This window comes from Melozone crissalis, unplaced genomic scaffold (genome assembly GCF_028551555.1).
Source record: "Melozone crissalis strain CALT ecotype California unplaced genomic scaffold, PUWL_Pcris_2 ptg000023l_1, whole genome shotgun sequence".
In the NCBI taxonomy this organism is placed as follows: domain Eukaryota; kingdom Metazoa; phylum Chordata; class Aves; order Passeriformes; family Passerellidae; genus Melozone; species Melozone crissalis.
Genome location: NW_026535801.1, coordinates 14,825,674 through 14,839,612, shown reverse-complemented (window position 1 = coordinate 14,839,612; position 13,939 = coordinate 14,825,674). Strand labels below are relative to the sequence as shown.

At 38.3% G+C, this 13,939-nt stretch overlaps 1 protein-coding gene across 4 annotated transcripts; it reads right to left on the bottom strand.

Moving 5' to 3' along the window:
• Positions 1–353: 353 nt before the first annotated feature.
• Positions 354–12,966, bottom strand: CFLAR (CASP8 and FADD like apoptosis regulator). Of its 4 annotated transcripts, none has more exons than XM_054277845.1 (11): positions 12,797–12,966; positions 11,343–11,465; positions 9,373–9,801; positions 8,364–8,469; positions 7,304–7,439; positions 7,044–7,141; positions 6,092–6,143; positions 5,310–5,365; positions 4,257–4,335; positions 1,428–1,926; positions 354–510 (listed from the first exon to the last, which is right to left on the bottom strand). In XM_054277845.1, exons 3-11 carry the CDS (start codon positions 9,666–9,668, stop codon positions 366–368), a joined length of 1,467 nt encoding a protein of 488 aa, XP_054133820.1. In that variant the 5' UTR covers positions 9,669–9,801; positions 11,343–11,465; positions 12,797–12,966; the 3' UTR covers positions 354–365. The 4 variants fall into 4 exon arrangements, with proteins under 4 accessions (XP_054133820.1, XP_054133819.1, XP_054133822.1 ...); XM_054277844.1 differs by having other exon boundaries at positions 11,343–11,462; XM_054277847.1 differs by lacking the exon at positions 11,343–11,465.
• Between the last annotated feature and the right edge of the window lie 973 nt (positions 12,967–13,939).

Genomic DNA, 13,939 nt, shown 5'->3' with positions numbered 1-13,939 from the left:
ATATTAACTGCTAGAAGGTATGTTAAAAACCACCAATGAAGCAATAAAAACACTTCTGTTTTTTCTTGGAAAACCCAACAGCTATACAGTTTAGATCTCTTTACACTCTGTTTACCCGTGGCATTCTGTAACAAAATATGCTACACTGCTATACAATAGTTACCATTCTCATCCAAGCTTTCAGAGAATATGATATTAAAATACAAAATTTAGTGTCTTAGCACACTAAAATGCTTGTAAATTCCTGTGTTTGGAAGCAACAGGCACTTTAGATATACATGAAATAACAATGCATAAATAAATGTATGCATTAAACTTTGCATCATAGCAAATGCTTCTTGTTAGTAACATCAGATATGTACTTTTTAACAGCAATCAAGTGGGAAAAAAAGTCTCTTTCTCAGTGTGTGCTGGAGCAGCAGTGAGTACTGTTGACTTGGGTCAGCGGTCATATTCCCATCATAAACTTTTTTGTTCAGTTCCATATGGATAGCCAATATACAGAGTTTCCTGCAGCAAAAGAATCAAAAGCATCCCATTAGAGAATGAAGCAAGACACCACTTAAGAATTCACAAGAGAGAAGATAAGTTCAGACTCAGCATGGAGAAAGTTTGTGATTTCAGTCTCTACTGCAGAGGCAAGACCTCTAACACACAAGGCTGCACATGCATTTTGAGACAAATCATTGCTGTGATATTGGTTATGCTGACATGATGATCTGTAATTTCAGGACAAGGCTTTAGGACTTGTAAAAAGGTACTAAATGTTAGCACTGCAACTACCTTGAATAACAGTTAGTTCCCTAGTAGATCAGCTGTATAAATAAAGCCTGTGTTGGTAAGTTATATATCCAAATGTATCTGCCTTTTCCACAGATTCCTTTTGATCTCTTTAAACAGACAAAAGTTTCCTGATAGTTTAAGTTCAAGATTACATATTGGAAATCACTTTGCTCTGTGAATAAAGGGTTAATTAAATTTAGAGAAAGTAGAAAATCCTTCCCTCTCTATTGCCTTTGTCCTGATATCCTTAAGTAGCACTGACTGTTTATATTTGCAAGAACAACTTGTCTTAATGGTACATGGCAATCCTCAATTTAACCAAAGCCTGTTCATCTTGCAGAAGGAAGGTTTCCAATCCTGTCTAATGCACTGACATACATTATCCAGGACAGGTTCTTCCCTTCTCACTCTGCAAACCCCAATGCCATAACACACTTTAACTTTACACTGTAACATCAGAAACTTCACTCCTGGTTTAGGCTACCTTTCTATGCAACTGTGTGAGGATACTTGTCTTTTAGACTATGACACTGCAAGAAAACACATTTCAGGAGCAGATGGTTTGAAATTTAAGGTTTCTCATTCTCCATGACAATAAGCTATAATAGAAAAAGAGTTATTTCTTTCCTCTTCCTTTAATTTACCTTTTATAAGGATTACGGAGTAGCTCAGCCAGACAGCGTAGATATTTTGAGGGTGCAGTTGGGGATTGTTCTAGTGTAGACACATCCACCTTGCAATGACTCCAAAAGATGTCTGCTGTATGGGGAATAGTGACTTTAGCTCTGATATTATTATCAGCATTGCCATCAACTTCCAACAGACAGGTACATTCTTGCTCATTTTCTGGCACAACATAGCTCTGAATAAAAAAAAGCTTTGGTTTTCCTAGGAGTCCAGGACATGAGTCTGCTGTAAAGTATTGCTTTATTTGTTCCAAAGGGAATCCAGAAAAGGTGTGGTCTGTACAGAAGATGCTCTGAGAGTTTCCACGGCTGACCAATATGCAAACGAAGCTGTCACAATTTTTGTGTTTCTGCCACCTTGCAACTTCAAGCAATGTTTGATTCATGGAGCTCATATTTAAATATCTGTGACAATGAACGTCATAGCCTAAGCCTCTGAAGGTCTCTTCCAACACATCTGAAAGAAGCAAGAAGTAATTAAACCAAGGCACACCAAGGCTCAATCTCAACTATATTGAATTACAGTACTTAGAGTGTTTTTCTATTGAAACTAAGTAGTTTATTTTAGCACAATAATTAAAAAAATCAGGAGTACTTGGTGTTGATCACAGTGCATTGCATACTTGTAGTGCTATATGCATGTTGTCTTTCCTGTGAGTTACATGTTTCATGACAGCAGAGACACTGTGTACCTGTTCACATTCCACAGACATTTAAATGTTTTCCTTTAGAGCTAGTATTCCAGATTCCTAAGACTTAAAATATAAGGCAAGAAAAACCACACTTGAAATTATGAAGAGTGATCTGGACAGCATAGGAAGTCTGCTCCACCTTTTAATTGGTCTCAATTACTCTGAATGTCTATTATAGATACACAGAACTGCATAAGAAACACAGAGGTTCTCTTTCATCAGTCAAAAATGAACCTGCTGCAGTCATTTTTGCTTCCTAAAAATTCAAGTGATGAGCTCCAGGTGAAGAGTGGACACTGGAGTCTTAACTGGGACAGAATGGCATTCTCAGGCAAAAAAAAAAAAAAAAGCTGAATAATGAACTCTTTCAATCAAGTTAGAAATTAAAACTGTAGGTAGCCAAACCACAAGACTTAACTCTTACTGTATTTGTGTTAACCTGTGCTGCAGGAAAATGTGTTAAGATCTGAATAACTACTTTGGATGTTTCTTAACATGGGACTGAAACCAGATACATAGTGGTTAAAACCACAGGTATTAAGTGTTCAGAGAACCACGAGCTGCTACTATGACGTACAGCATTGGATCTTTAGTATAAAGCACATATACATTGCCCATGCACAGCTTCTGGTAGGAAAAGAATTACATGCTGTAGCCTGAGATCAGAAACTACCTATTTCTTCAACACTAGCCATCTGCCAACAAACTCCACTGATTTTTCAGCATCTCCATTCTACATAAAACACTAGCCTTTTCTCCTCTCATTGTTTATAGTGTAAGGATTAAAACTGATTTCCAAATGAAAAAGTCAAAAGCAGCTATTTACTTAAAAGTCAAAAGCAGCTATTTATTTAAAAGAGAAAGGTGCATTTCTATTTGAATTTTATCAGCATTTGATAAAGTCATGCTGTTTACACTGGGCATTATAAAGTGTTGTAATTCTTGATCCTACAGTATCTATTACTGGTTCCTCTTCCTGAGATTAAATCTTGGGACAGCTACAGATTCTAATGCATGCCACAGATACCATTTCAAATATTTTCCTTGCCCTCTTCTTTTTCTTCAGTGTACTCAGATATCACAATAGTGTGGCACAACTATTTCTGCCTTTCTAGCAAACTCCTTTAAGCAATGCCAAATGCCCTATCTCCTCTGAATCCCACTAGCACCATAATGTACTTCAGTGCAAGTCTTGCCTTCTATCCTGTTAAATGCTGACAATGTGACTTTATACATCTGAGATACAGACTTTCTGTGTGTGAGCTCCACAAGCACTGCCCTTCAACTACATCAGCAATTCTAAGTTAGTTCATCTGTTGGACCATTACATTTGAGAAAACCAAAAGACATGCCTGGAAAGCCTCTCCTTCCCTACATCTCCCAGCCTATTACAGAACTGGCTGCAAATACTCTCTTCATTTTTATTTTCAGCCTCATGTGTTACAGCGCTTAGAGAGTGAGGGGTGTTTTTGACTGTGCAAAGATCTAATTCTAGGATTCTACAAAGGCAATTAGGAAACGCCCACATTTCAACCATGGCAGTGACTACACTGCCAGCAGAGGTGACACTTTCAGTTTCACTGTGGTGACACCTTCAGCCAAACTGTGCAAGATAGGACAGAAGCCCAGGTGCATCAATAACAAAGGACCTCATGGCTATTGAGAATCTCCGGTGTCCAATATGACTGCACTTCAAATCGAAAACAGTTTTGGTTTTGTTAGCTGGTGGGAAACACTACCACTTCTGCCAATAACCTGCTGTATGACTGTATGACTGCTGTAAGCCTAATTTTTCTGTTGGTTGCTGAATATCCTTTTTGCCCATCCCAAAATTCAGTCTATCCTCTTCCAAGTTCTTTCATTCAGAGATTCTGCACCAAAAAACCCAAACATTGTCTCAAATAATTAGGACAGTTGGCTTTAACCTGATGTTGTCCCTTCAAACTCTTTGAACCCTTACTAGAATTGGTAGATTAAATGACTGGGACAACACTACCCTAACCTGGCTGGTAAATGTACATTATATTTTTTAAACTAAATTCTTCTAATGATCTGAGATTAACAAGTTAAGAGACTTAAAATTCCAGAGACTTACCAGTGTCATTGCCAATACAATCTATTATCAGGCATATTCCTAAAGGTTGACTTTGCATTCTATAGGAATCACCAGACATCTGAGAAATGTGAAAGGACAATTACAAAGTTAATACATCACTTTCTCAACTTTTAGACCATATTATTTTCTCAAATTTTATGTTTTAGATATATTAAATAACATTTTGTTGTTTTCCACCAAGTAGCTAGCAGAAATCTGTCTACTGGGTTGTAATGTGTCTTATCTATGTCACAAAAAAACAGGAGGAAGGGACTAATGATTCTTTTCCCTCTATTTCTAGTACAGGCTTAGTTTTTGTGTACTTGTGTACTTGTACTATATACTTACATAATCTCACTACCATAAAGATTCTTAAACAGAGACTAAAACTGTACAAGCTTCATACTGCCAACACAATAAATGTGGAGAACTTTTGTATTCCTCAGGTGTGCAAGCAAGCACTGCTCATCAGAAAATTTATTTCCTTATTTATTTGAACAACCTCCTTATTCCTAAGTCATCCATAATGACTGTATCACAATTCCTCTCCCCTCTGAAGAGAACTGATTGAAGCAAATCAATTTCCTACAGGTTGGTTCATGGCCTATAGGAGAACTAGTGCAAACAGCAGTTGGCCATCCTTATTAATCCCCAAAGCATGTCTGTCTTCTGCCTCGAAAGCAAGGGGTGAGGAAGGAATCAAGAACAAAATCTACTGCATGCAAAGAACTCTGTGATTTCTAATGCATGTGGCAAGAGGTCTGAACTTCAACAGGTTTTAACTTGGTCTCCACTAAAAATGTGTGATTTCCGTGTGCACATCATATATACATGTATTTTCCACACTGCTGCTTCCAGAGTAGTAGCAAATATTTTATATTTCAAATATATTCTCCAAAAACAATTCACAGAACCTGTTTATGGCTGAGGATGTACCCATTGTTCTGTCTGAACAGAACTCAAGGAAATATCAAAATGAAACACAAAAAAACTAAGGAAAATATTCACGGAGATTGTATTTATTTACATGCATACATATACACAAGAATATACCTTATGTGGCACTGATCCTGACTCCTCAATGGACAAGTGAAGCGGTTCTGCTGCAGCTAAAACATACAGAAGCAATCTCAGTATGCAAATGCCAGTGATCTCTTTTAATCACCAGATCAATTATAAAGAAGAATGTATCTACTTCAGCAAAGTTCTCACCCATTGGGACTGCTTAGTTTCTTTGTATGCCACTGAAGTTTAAAAATCCCTAAATTATTCACCTCTAAAATGTTAGCTGGATTTCATTCTGCATTACTTGGGACTAGAAGAAACAATGAATCTCTTCTACACTGAAAGAATTCACCCAACTAATTTTAAAAATCACCATATTTAAGAGGTATTTGAGGTTTCCAGAGAAAACAAAATATACATGGAAAGAACCTGGTATTCAATACACAACTTCCTGGCTGGCCTGGTGGGCAGTTCACTGCTGAACTGACACAAAAACTTCCTTCTCCAGAGTTAATGGGCAGAACTGCACTACACAGGCCTCCAGAGCTGGCTAGCCAATTTTATCCATGGTTTTACTAATAAAATATTTATTCTGTTAAGAAGTTTTGACAGTGGAAGCTTACAATTTTTAAGAATGCTTTAAGATGTGGCAGTGCAAGCAAAGCAAATACAAGACCAAACAGTAAGGCCAGGCTCAGTTCTGAGAGATATCAAATACCGTCTGCTCCTGATGTTATTAACAGGATTAGCCATGAACACAATTATCAAATAGCAGTCCTTTTGATGTAATGAAATTCATCATTTGGCTCTTTTAGATAAAATGCTCTTACCCAGAGTAAGACTTGATCCATTTTGTAATTTTTTCATGCTCTCATTCTGAATCTGAAATTAAGAAAAAGGCATAATTTTCCTATTCTCCTTCAAGAATTAATAAACGTGTTCCAAAATAAAACACAGCAGTATTTCTTCCTCGGTAAAATGATATTTTGGATTAATTACTATCAGCCAAATAGAATTACAACAAAACAGATGAAAAAATCTATCCAGAGCACAGACAAATAAAATAAACACCCAACTGTTCCTCCTCCTCAAAAAAAAACCAAAAAAACAAAAAAAAAAACCCCACCAGCTTGCCGTCAACAGCAAGAAAAAGCCTCTGAAGATGTGAACTTTGTTTCCTATACAGCAGCAGGGAGCTGCTTGTTTACTGAATACATTACAATGAATAGCATCACATTTAGCAAGGTTAAAGACTTCAAGAAAGGTCATACTAATACAATATCAGAGCTAACTCAAATATAAAGAATACTGCATGCAATAGGATTTGATGACTTTTCAAATACTGAGAAATCTTCTTAAACTGAGTTTAAAACAAACCACAGGAAAAAAAACCCTGAAAAACTCTTCCTAAGAAAGCTATCATTTTCAGCTTTACTTTTCTGGAAAGGTCCAAAGGTACAAAGAAGAAGAAGATGTTTTGCAAAAAACAGTCAAAGCAAAACTTCACCCTCCACAGTGTAATACAAAAAAAACTTTCAAGATACAGATTTTATATGGTCAACTAATAGGAATAAATTCACTGAAGTCCTTTAAATGGCATCTTTCTCAGGCAGATTTTAATCAGATCCTAAACTCAGCAAATAACAGGAACAACAGAAGGAAATCAAGCAATATTTTAGTCACAAGCCATCTTTAATTCCTCAGGTTCTGAAAGATGGATCTCCTTTAAAAGTCTGGCAATATTTAGAAGCAAAGGATTTGTGTCACTTCTTGTATACTTACCCCTGAATGATAAGGAGGCTCAATCAGATTGAAATTAGGGAGAGAGGCTGGATGAGCATTTACATAAACTGGCTGACAATGAACGGAGGACACTGAAGCTGCAAATTTAACAGAAACACAAATACACCATGATATTTCAATTGTTTTGAAAACCTAAATCTATGAAGAATGCAAATGCCCTTATTTGTAAGTCATAGTTTTATCTTCAGCACATCTGATTGTTGCTATCAAGAGTAACCAGTGCAAAAAGAGCATCCTACCTTTGCGTTTGTACGTCTGAATCTTCCTAATCAAGTCTATCCTGTGAATACTTCGAAAACAGTTTTCTATCAGATCCAGTTGATTAGGAGCCACCAAATTTAGCTTCTCTAGGTCAATTATAAGGGCTAGAAAACTCTAGAATAGCAACATAAACCCAAACACATCAGTATTTTTTTCTCCACCAGATGTAACAAAGCAACACAGAAAATACCATGGAGAGGTCATAAAGGTTGTATAAACAATTAGAGATGTTACACCTTCTAAGAAAATTATCTGAGAGACATATGAATCCTTGATATTATTACAGGAGTAATAGAAACTACAAAGTGATATTCTTAAAAATTAATCTTAAACTTTTGAGGAAACAGTTTTGCATTTTGTTTTTGCTACAAAGCCAGCCAATGTGAATGCCACTCACATGCCACAAAGAAAAAGGCAAGAAAAGCTTTGGGAAATTTTCAGGGCCTCTCTCCTTCTCTGACTGAAGACAGAAAAGGAAAAAACCCTCAAAGGAGGAAGACAGAAATCTTCAGTCTTCTCTTCACGGTGGTCAAGGTTTCTGAATACTCTGTACTGAATTTCTGCTTTCTCAGAGGACTTAACAAAAATATTCAGAATGCAAAGCTATAAAGATGTAATTACAATATATGTGTTCTTTTGCAAGTGAAGCAGAGCACAAACAAAAAGTGACTTTGTAATTCAAGACAGAGTTCAAATGGTTATTGGTTCGAGATCATTCTTACATAAACTTTCAGGTCAGAAATACTGAAGAAAGATTTCTGTTAAATGCCTGCCCATGAAGTACATTCAACCACCATACACTATAACAAGCACTGTTCCCTCCTACTTTTTTACTAGTTTTCCATGCTTCTTTTTCCTTGAATTAAAAATCAACAAAATGAAACACAAGCCACAACTCCTTGTCTGCTTCATGATGTTTGTGAACTCCTGCCTCAATACTCCTTGCAGTAGACTCCTTTCCTTTGCTGTCTAGCTACATATTTTTTTACTTGAACGTCTTTGCTGATGAGGAGAATGCCAGAATTAAGGAAAACATACCTTATCTTTTGCCATTTTCATACGAGGTGCATAATCTCTGAGTAGAAAACCAAGAGAACCCACTTCATCTTTTTCCAGATTTTCATTTATCTCTACCATTAGTACCCTGAAATAAAGTTGAGATATTTCTAAATTATTAGCTTGCAGCAAGATTCCTCCCTTTCCCAACTACTCAACTTCTCCCGATGTTCCAGTCTCAATCTACGATTTCTAACTAAGAAACAGGTAAAAAATGTACCCTGTTTCAAGATCCAATTATAAAATACTCTTGCTAATCCTCACCTGTGTTTTTCAGACTCACATTGTAATAGCTACTGTTAGGAAAACAGAAGTTTCCTTAATGTTTGACAGAGATTAAGTGAGAGAATGAGACAACAGAATACATCTTTAACTTTTTTACCTCTTAGTTACATGATTTTTATTTTAGTGAGAATTTAATACAGGAAAATCTTCCTTATGAGTATATGGATTTCTTTCTGAAGTCTCTCAAAGAAAATAACTGGAATTTCTTAATTTAAGCTTCTCAAAACTAATAGAGTAAAACAAGTAAGAGAGAGGTCCCTTGAGAAAAGTTATACCACGTGGCTATGTCCCCAAAGCAAACCAGAAAAGAAAATATGTGTAACCAATGATATTCTTTAAAGTGTCATTTTTAGCTGCTAATCTAGAACTCTACAAACATCACTGTTTATATGCACAAACACACAAACTCCTTAAATATAGATGCTTCTAATGCCATGACTAGTGAGAAACTACTGAAGTTTAATTCAGGGACTAAACTTGACATTTTCTTTGAACTACAACTCTAGATATAATGTCCTTTTCTGCTTTTCTTCTACTTTCAATAAATATTCTCTGAATCTGAGAAGTATTAAATAAATTTAAAAAAAATTTAAAAACAACTCGCCCATACTGCTCCCACCCCTCCAAACAAAGGAAAAAAACCAAAAACAAACCACATATTTTGAACAAGACAGTGTAGCTTTGAAATCTGAAATAGATATATTACCTGTAATCAGGGATAAGTCTGAAACTCCTGGCAAGGTGAGCTTCCACTGTTGCTTTCTCAGTGTTCAGGATCCTCCTCAGCAAGTCAAACCTCTTAACTCTGTACAACAGCTCAGATAAGCCAACAGGAGTCAGTTTCTCTCTCTCATTCAAAGCCAGCAGGATCTCTTTAAGATCAGCATTGGCCAAGTCAGGAGCAAGGTCTCGGCACAGGAAAACCATCATCTCTTCTTCTTCTTTACCCAATTCTTCTTGAATCTGATGAATAAGGAAAGCTGGCACTTGGCACCTGGTCATCACTTTGCTGCTGTTCCTTTAAAATTGCCAGCCTACTGGCTTTTAAACTGGAAACCAGCATGACACAAAGCCTGTGTCTACCACAGTACCTCTCTTCTGTTCATTCTTACCTAGGTGCATTTCTAGGACAGTTCTGTGGGAGAGAATTAAAAGGCAATAAATCAGTGATCTGCTGCACAAGTCCACAGTTAACTCTCCTATCTGAAGCATCTAACTTTCAACTAAACTCCAACATACACTATTCAGACCTCCTTTATTCAAGGGAATCTCCCAGTTGTTCATTACAAAACTAAAAGTATTTGGAAGGTCATACTAATCAGAAAGACATGTAAATTCTTTTTAGAGTAAATGACGTTATTGTGAGTCTGTATATTCCATAGGAAGTGAAATAAGTCATCAGCTTGCTGATGAGTGGTAGATCAAGTATTTCCAAAATCTCTGCCCTTTTCCAAGCAACAATATAACATGTAATTTTAAAACCACTAATTATCTGTAAATTCAAGAGTGTATGTATTTTCTTGTTATTAACATCATTTAAATTTATTCTAATCTGGAGTTAAAAGGATTTTCCACACACACCCTCCATGCTCAAAAAGATTGAAAACCCACTCAAAGAAAATACTCCAACCTTAAATATGCAAATTGGTTAATTCAGAAGGTATAGATAAGCCATAGATCATCTTTTCTTCACTAAACATTCATGTACCATCATGCTGAAAACTGGAACAAAAATTCAAACTTAGAAAAACCCCCAGCCTCGTGATTAACAAAATCAGGAGGGTGCTGTGCTCAATTTCCACTGCCACCAACTATGGAAATTCTATCTAACCTCCTCTGACCTCCATTACATATACAGAGAAGTGGCAGATGAGCAAACCTAAAGACAAATCTTAGTCCTTCCACAGAGTTTGATCACTATACTGCAGAGTTTTATTTACACCATAGTGGAAAGCAAATGCCAATTCAACTTCAAAGCCTAATACACCAAAAGATTCTAGCACCTGAATTAGATTTTTTTACAGCATTTTCATCCTTTTGCTACACATTCTAGAAGTTACAATCAAAAATGTCACATATTGTGTCCATAATTAAGCAGGTGAGATAAATTAATCTAAAACAGAGGAACCCCTCATGCACCGTAATGCGTTTTGGAAAGTTTTCTACCAGAAGAAAAGCATATCTATTGCTAACTTATTTTCAATCTAGCATCAAACACTTGTGAGAACTCTATAGAATGACACTGTTTTCATGACAGAATGCAGTCAAGAAGAGCGAGGCACAAAGCACCTTCATATGAAAGAATCTCACAGGTACATTTAGCTGGGACTTTCAAAAGACCTTGAAGTAATAGTTTAACTCTAAAGTGAAATAGGAATTTAACAACTTTTGGTCATTTTTGGAAATACCAGAAAAACTTTTTAACTACCCCAGTTGATTTTTATCTAATCTTTTAAAACCAGTTAAAAAAAAACAGAGGAAGGGTGTGTGTTACTGGGGAATTTCCCACCGAGTCGGAATTTCAAACATGCAGAATTACTATTTATATATTAACTTTAAAATAATTTGCCTTTGCAACACACATATGAATCCTCTTGTGAATTTCCTTTATATATGGTACATTACATGCTCTTTATAAAAAATTGTTGATTCTACTCAGTCTTGAAATTATCTTACCTGTATGTAAAACTGTTCATAAGAACACGGGAAAACTGGCATTTGACCATTGCCAAACCACTGATCCAGAACACATTGGTTTCCATCCAGAATTTTCCAGTGACTACATTAACTCATTCTCTGCTGGACAAATGTCAAGATCACAAATTACTATGGGGGCTACTTCCTAATTTTATGGGCTGGGAAAACCAAAGAAAATGACAAGGGTCAGTCATTCTCCTGTATGACTGCAGTGAACAGGAATTGTGCTCTAAATAAAGGAAAACCAGCTGTGCAGATAACATTCATTGGGTACTGTGTGGGGAATGAGTGAAAGCAACAGGAAGTGAGTTCTTAGTACAAACTAAAACAGTTTGTAACTTTGCCAATCCACTCTGCCATAAGAGATAAAGGACATAATGCTCCTGTCTTCCATCTGATGACCCCTTTTTCAAATATAACAGATACAGTCATTGTAGATGCAAAAGTTAAAGAAAAAAAGCAACCACACCATATACCCAGCAGCCTAACTTTTGATTATCTGGGCTCTGCAGCAAGATGACTTACTGAATATAAACTCTCTACAAAGAGGAGAGAAAAATCAGCCTATCTTTTATAAGACAAAATAAAAAAGTTCATAGTCATCAGAGATAGAGTTGCCTCAATAATTTTTGTGTTCATGTGCATGTCTAATTAGGCTTTTTTTTTTTTTTAACACCTTAGCAAAGGAGCAGGAAATAACACACTAAAATTTCACACGAAGATGCACAAGGCTCCAGTTAACTCCTTGCTGGCATTTTTCATCTTGAACCTTTCACAGTCATCTTTGCAGCAACAAAACCAGGATATGACTCCAGTGGGTGTCGTTCTGATTTAGGAAATGATCTTTCTTCCCAAGACGAGCTCGGCCGGAAGAGCCGTGCTGGAAGGGGAGACCAGAGATGACCTGGCCGGGGGGCTCGGGCTGCGCTCCGCTCTGCCTTGGCTGCGCTGCTGGAACGGCTGCACTAGGAGGAGGCTCATCTGGCATTTTTCAAAGTCGCAGAGCATGCTCCACACCTTTTAAATTCCCCTATTGCCTCACTGCCCTACGGCCTTCAACAGAACTTGCGCAACGTACTCAGGAAAAACAGGGAATTGCTGCGGGGATCACCACATTCCTTACCACGCTAATTTGTTTTAAGGTCCCAGTCCTCCTAATTGAAACAAAACAAAAAAACCCCAAACACCAAAGACGCAAAACCAATCAAAAATCCCCAACTACTAAACGTGATTTATACAGATTTCCAGTAATTTTTCTAAGCGCGTCATTTAAAATCACATTCGGTTTCGGTTCTCACCATGAGCCCAGACCGAGCCCGGGCCCCGCTCGCAGCGGCCGCTCCGGCGCTGGGCCGCCTGTGCTCAGAGCGCACTGTGGGAAGGGAAGTGCGAGGGAAGGAGGGGGGAAAGGAGCGGGGGAAGGTAGAACGCACCCAGACGAGTCGGGGAAGTCTCTACAGCAGCCAGGTCCGCCACTTGGAGCAGGGAGGAGCTGAGGCCGTACCGGCCCGCTGGCCAGCGCCGGGCCAGGGGGGGGATGGGGAGAGGCAGGATGTTGGTTTTAGTTTTGTTTCCCGCTGTACCCCACAGTCAAACAAACAAAACCGAGCGACGGCGGATGGAGGCGGGACGGGGCCTGCGGCGCCTCCCGGTACCTCCCCCTGGCACGGACACGGCGGCCGGGGCAGCGCTGCGGGGGGAGGCCGTGGCGGCGGCGCGGTGCCGGGTTCAGCGGGTGCACAGGTTCGGAGCGGTGTTTGTGTCCTGTGTGTTTGTTTCTGGGGACACGCAGACCGGCTCTGTGGTGGCCCTGCGAGCTATGAAATTGTAGCAGGGTTTTCGGTGAGCGGTTACAGGCCTGCGGTCAGTGCGGGCACGTGTTTTGACAGGAGTTTAGCCCTAACCCCTTCTATGGCTCGTGGCTCACTCTGAATTTGTTCGTTCACAGTGAGGCTAACGTACAGCTGTGTGAAAGTTGTATGCTTCCTGTTGTATAATCTTAAGTAAATATTGCGTAACGCCTTGTTCCTGAAAACTGGATGTTGCTATTCCCTTGACATAAACTAGCAACTTTCATTAAGCCGTTTACTGCGGGATGCTAGCATTGCAGCTGGAGCTGCTCTCCAAAAGGCCTAAAATCTAAAATTTTCTGAACCAGACAAAAGCTACCTCCCTATATGGTGAAATCAGACACATATAACTCCCAGCTCAGTGGATTTCAAAGCCTTTATGAAACAGTGAGTCATTTTTCTGTGCTGCTAAAAATAGAGCAGTGGAAGTGCAGTACTCTGGGGTAGCACACATGAAGAGTCACGCTGTCTTTGGAACTGCAGGGAAAAAGGAGACAGAAAATATTCACCCACACTAGAATTTGTACCAAGTAGCAGCTCTGTGTTCTGAAAAAATGCATGTATTCTTACTGAAATTGTATGGTCAGGCTCTCATTGTAATATCAATCATTCAGGGCTATCACGGTATCACTGCTATTAAGATGTAGCTGATTCAGAAGGAAACCAGCTACCTACTGTGAATCAATATGCACAATTTCTCCTTGGATCTGTTCCACGCAAAGAGTG

Coding starts and splice junctions, on each gene's coding strand:
- CFLAR (XM_054277845.1), bottom strand. CDS start 9,668: ATGACCAGGTGCCAAGTGCCAGCTTTCCTTATTCATCAGATTCAAGAA. Junction 7,440..8,363: donor TGAAAATGGCAAAAGATAAG/GTATGTTTTCCT, acceptor TTGCTATTCTAG/AGTTTTCTAGCCCTTATAAT. Junction 6,144..7,043: donor AGCCTCCTTATCATTCAGGG/GTAAGTATACAA, acceptor TCTTAATTTCAG/ATTCAGAATGAGAGCATGAA.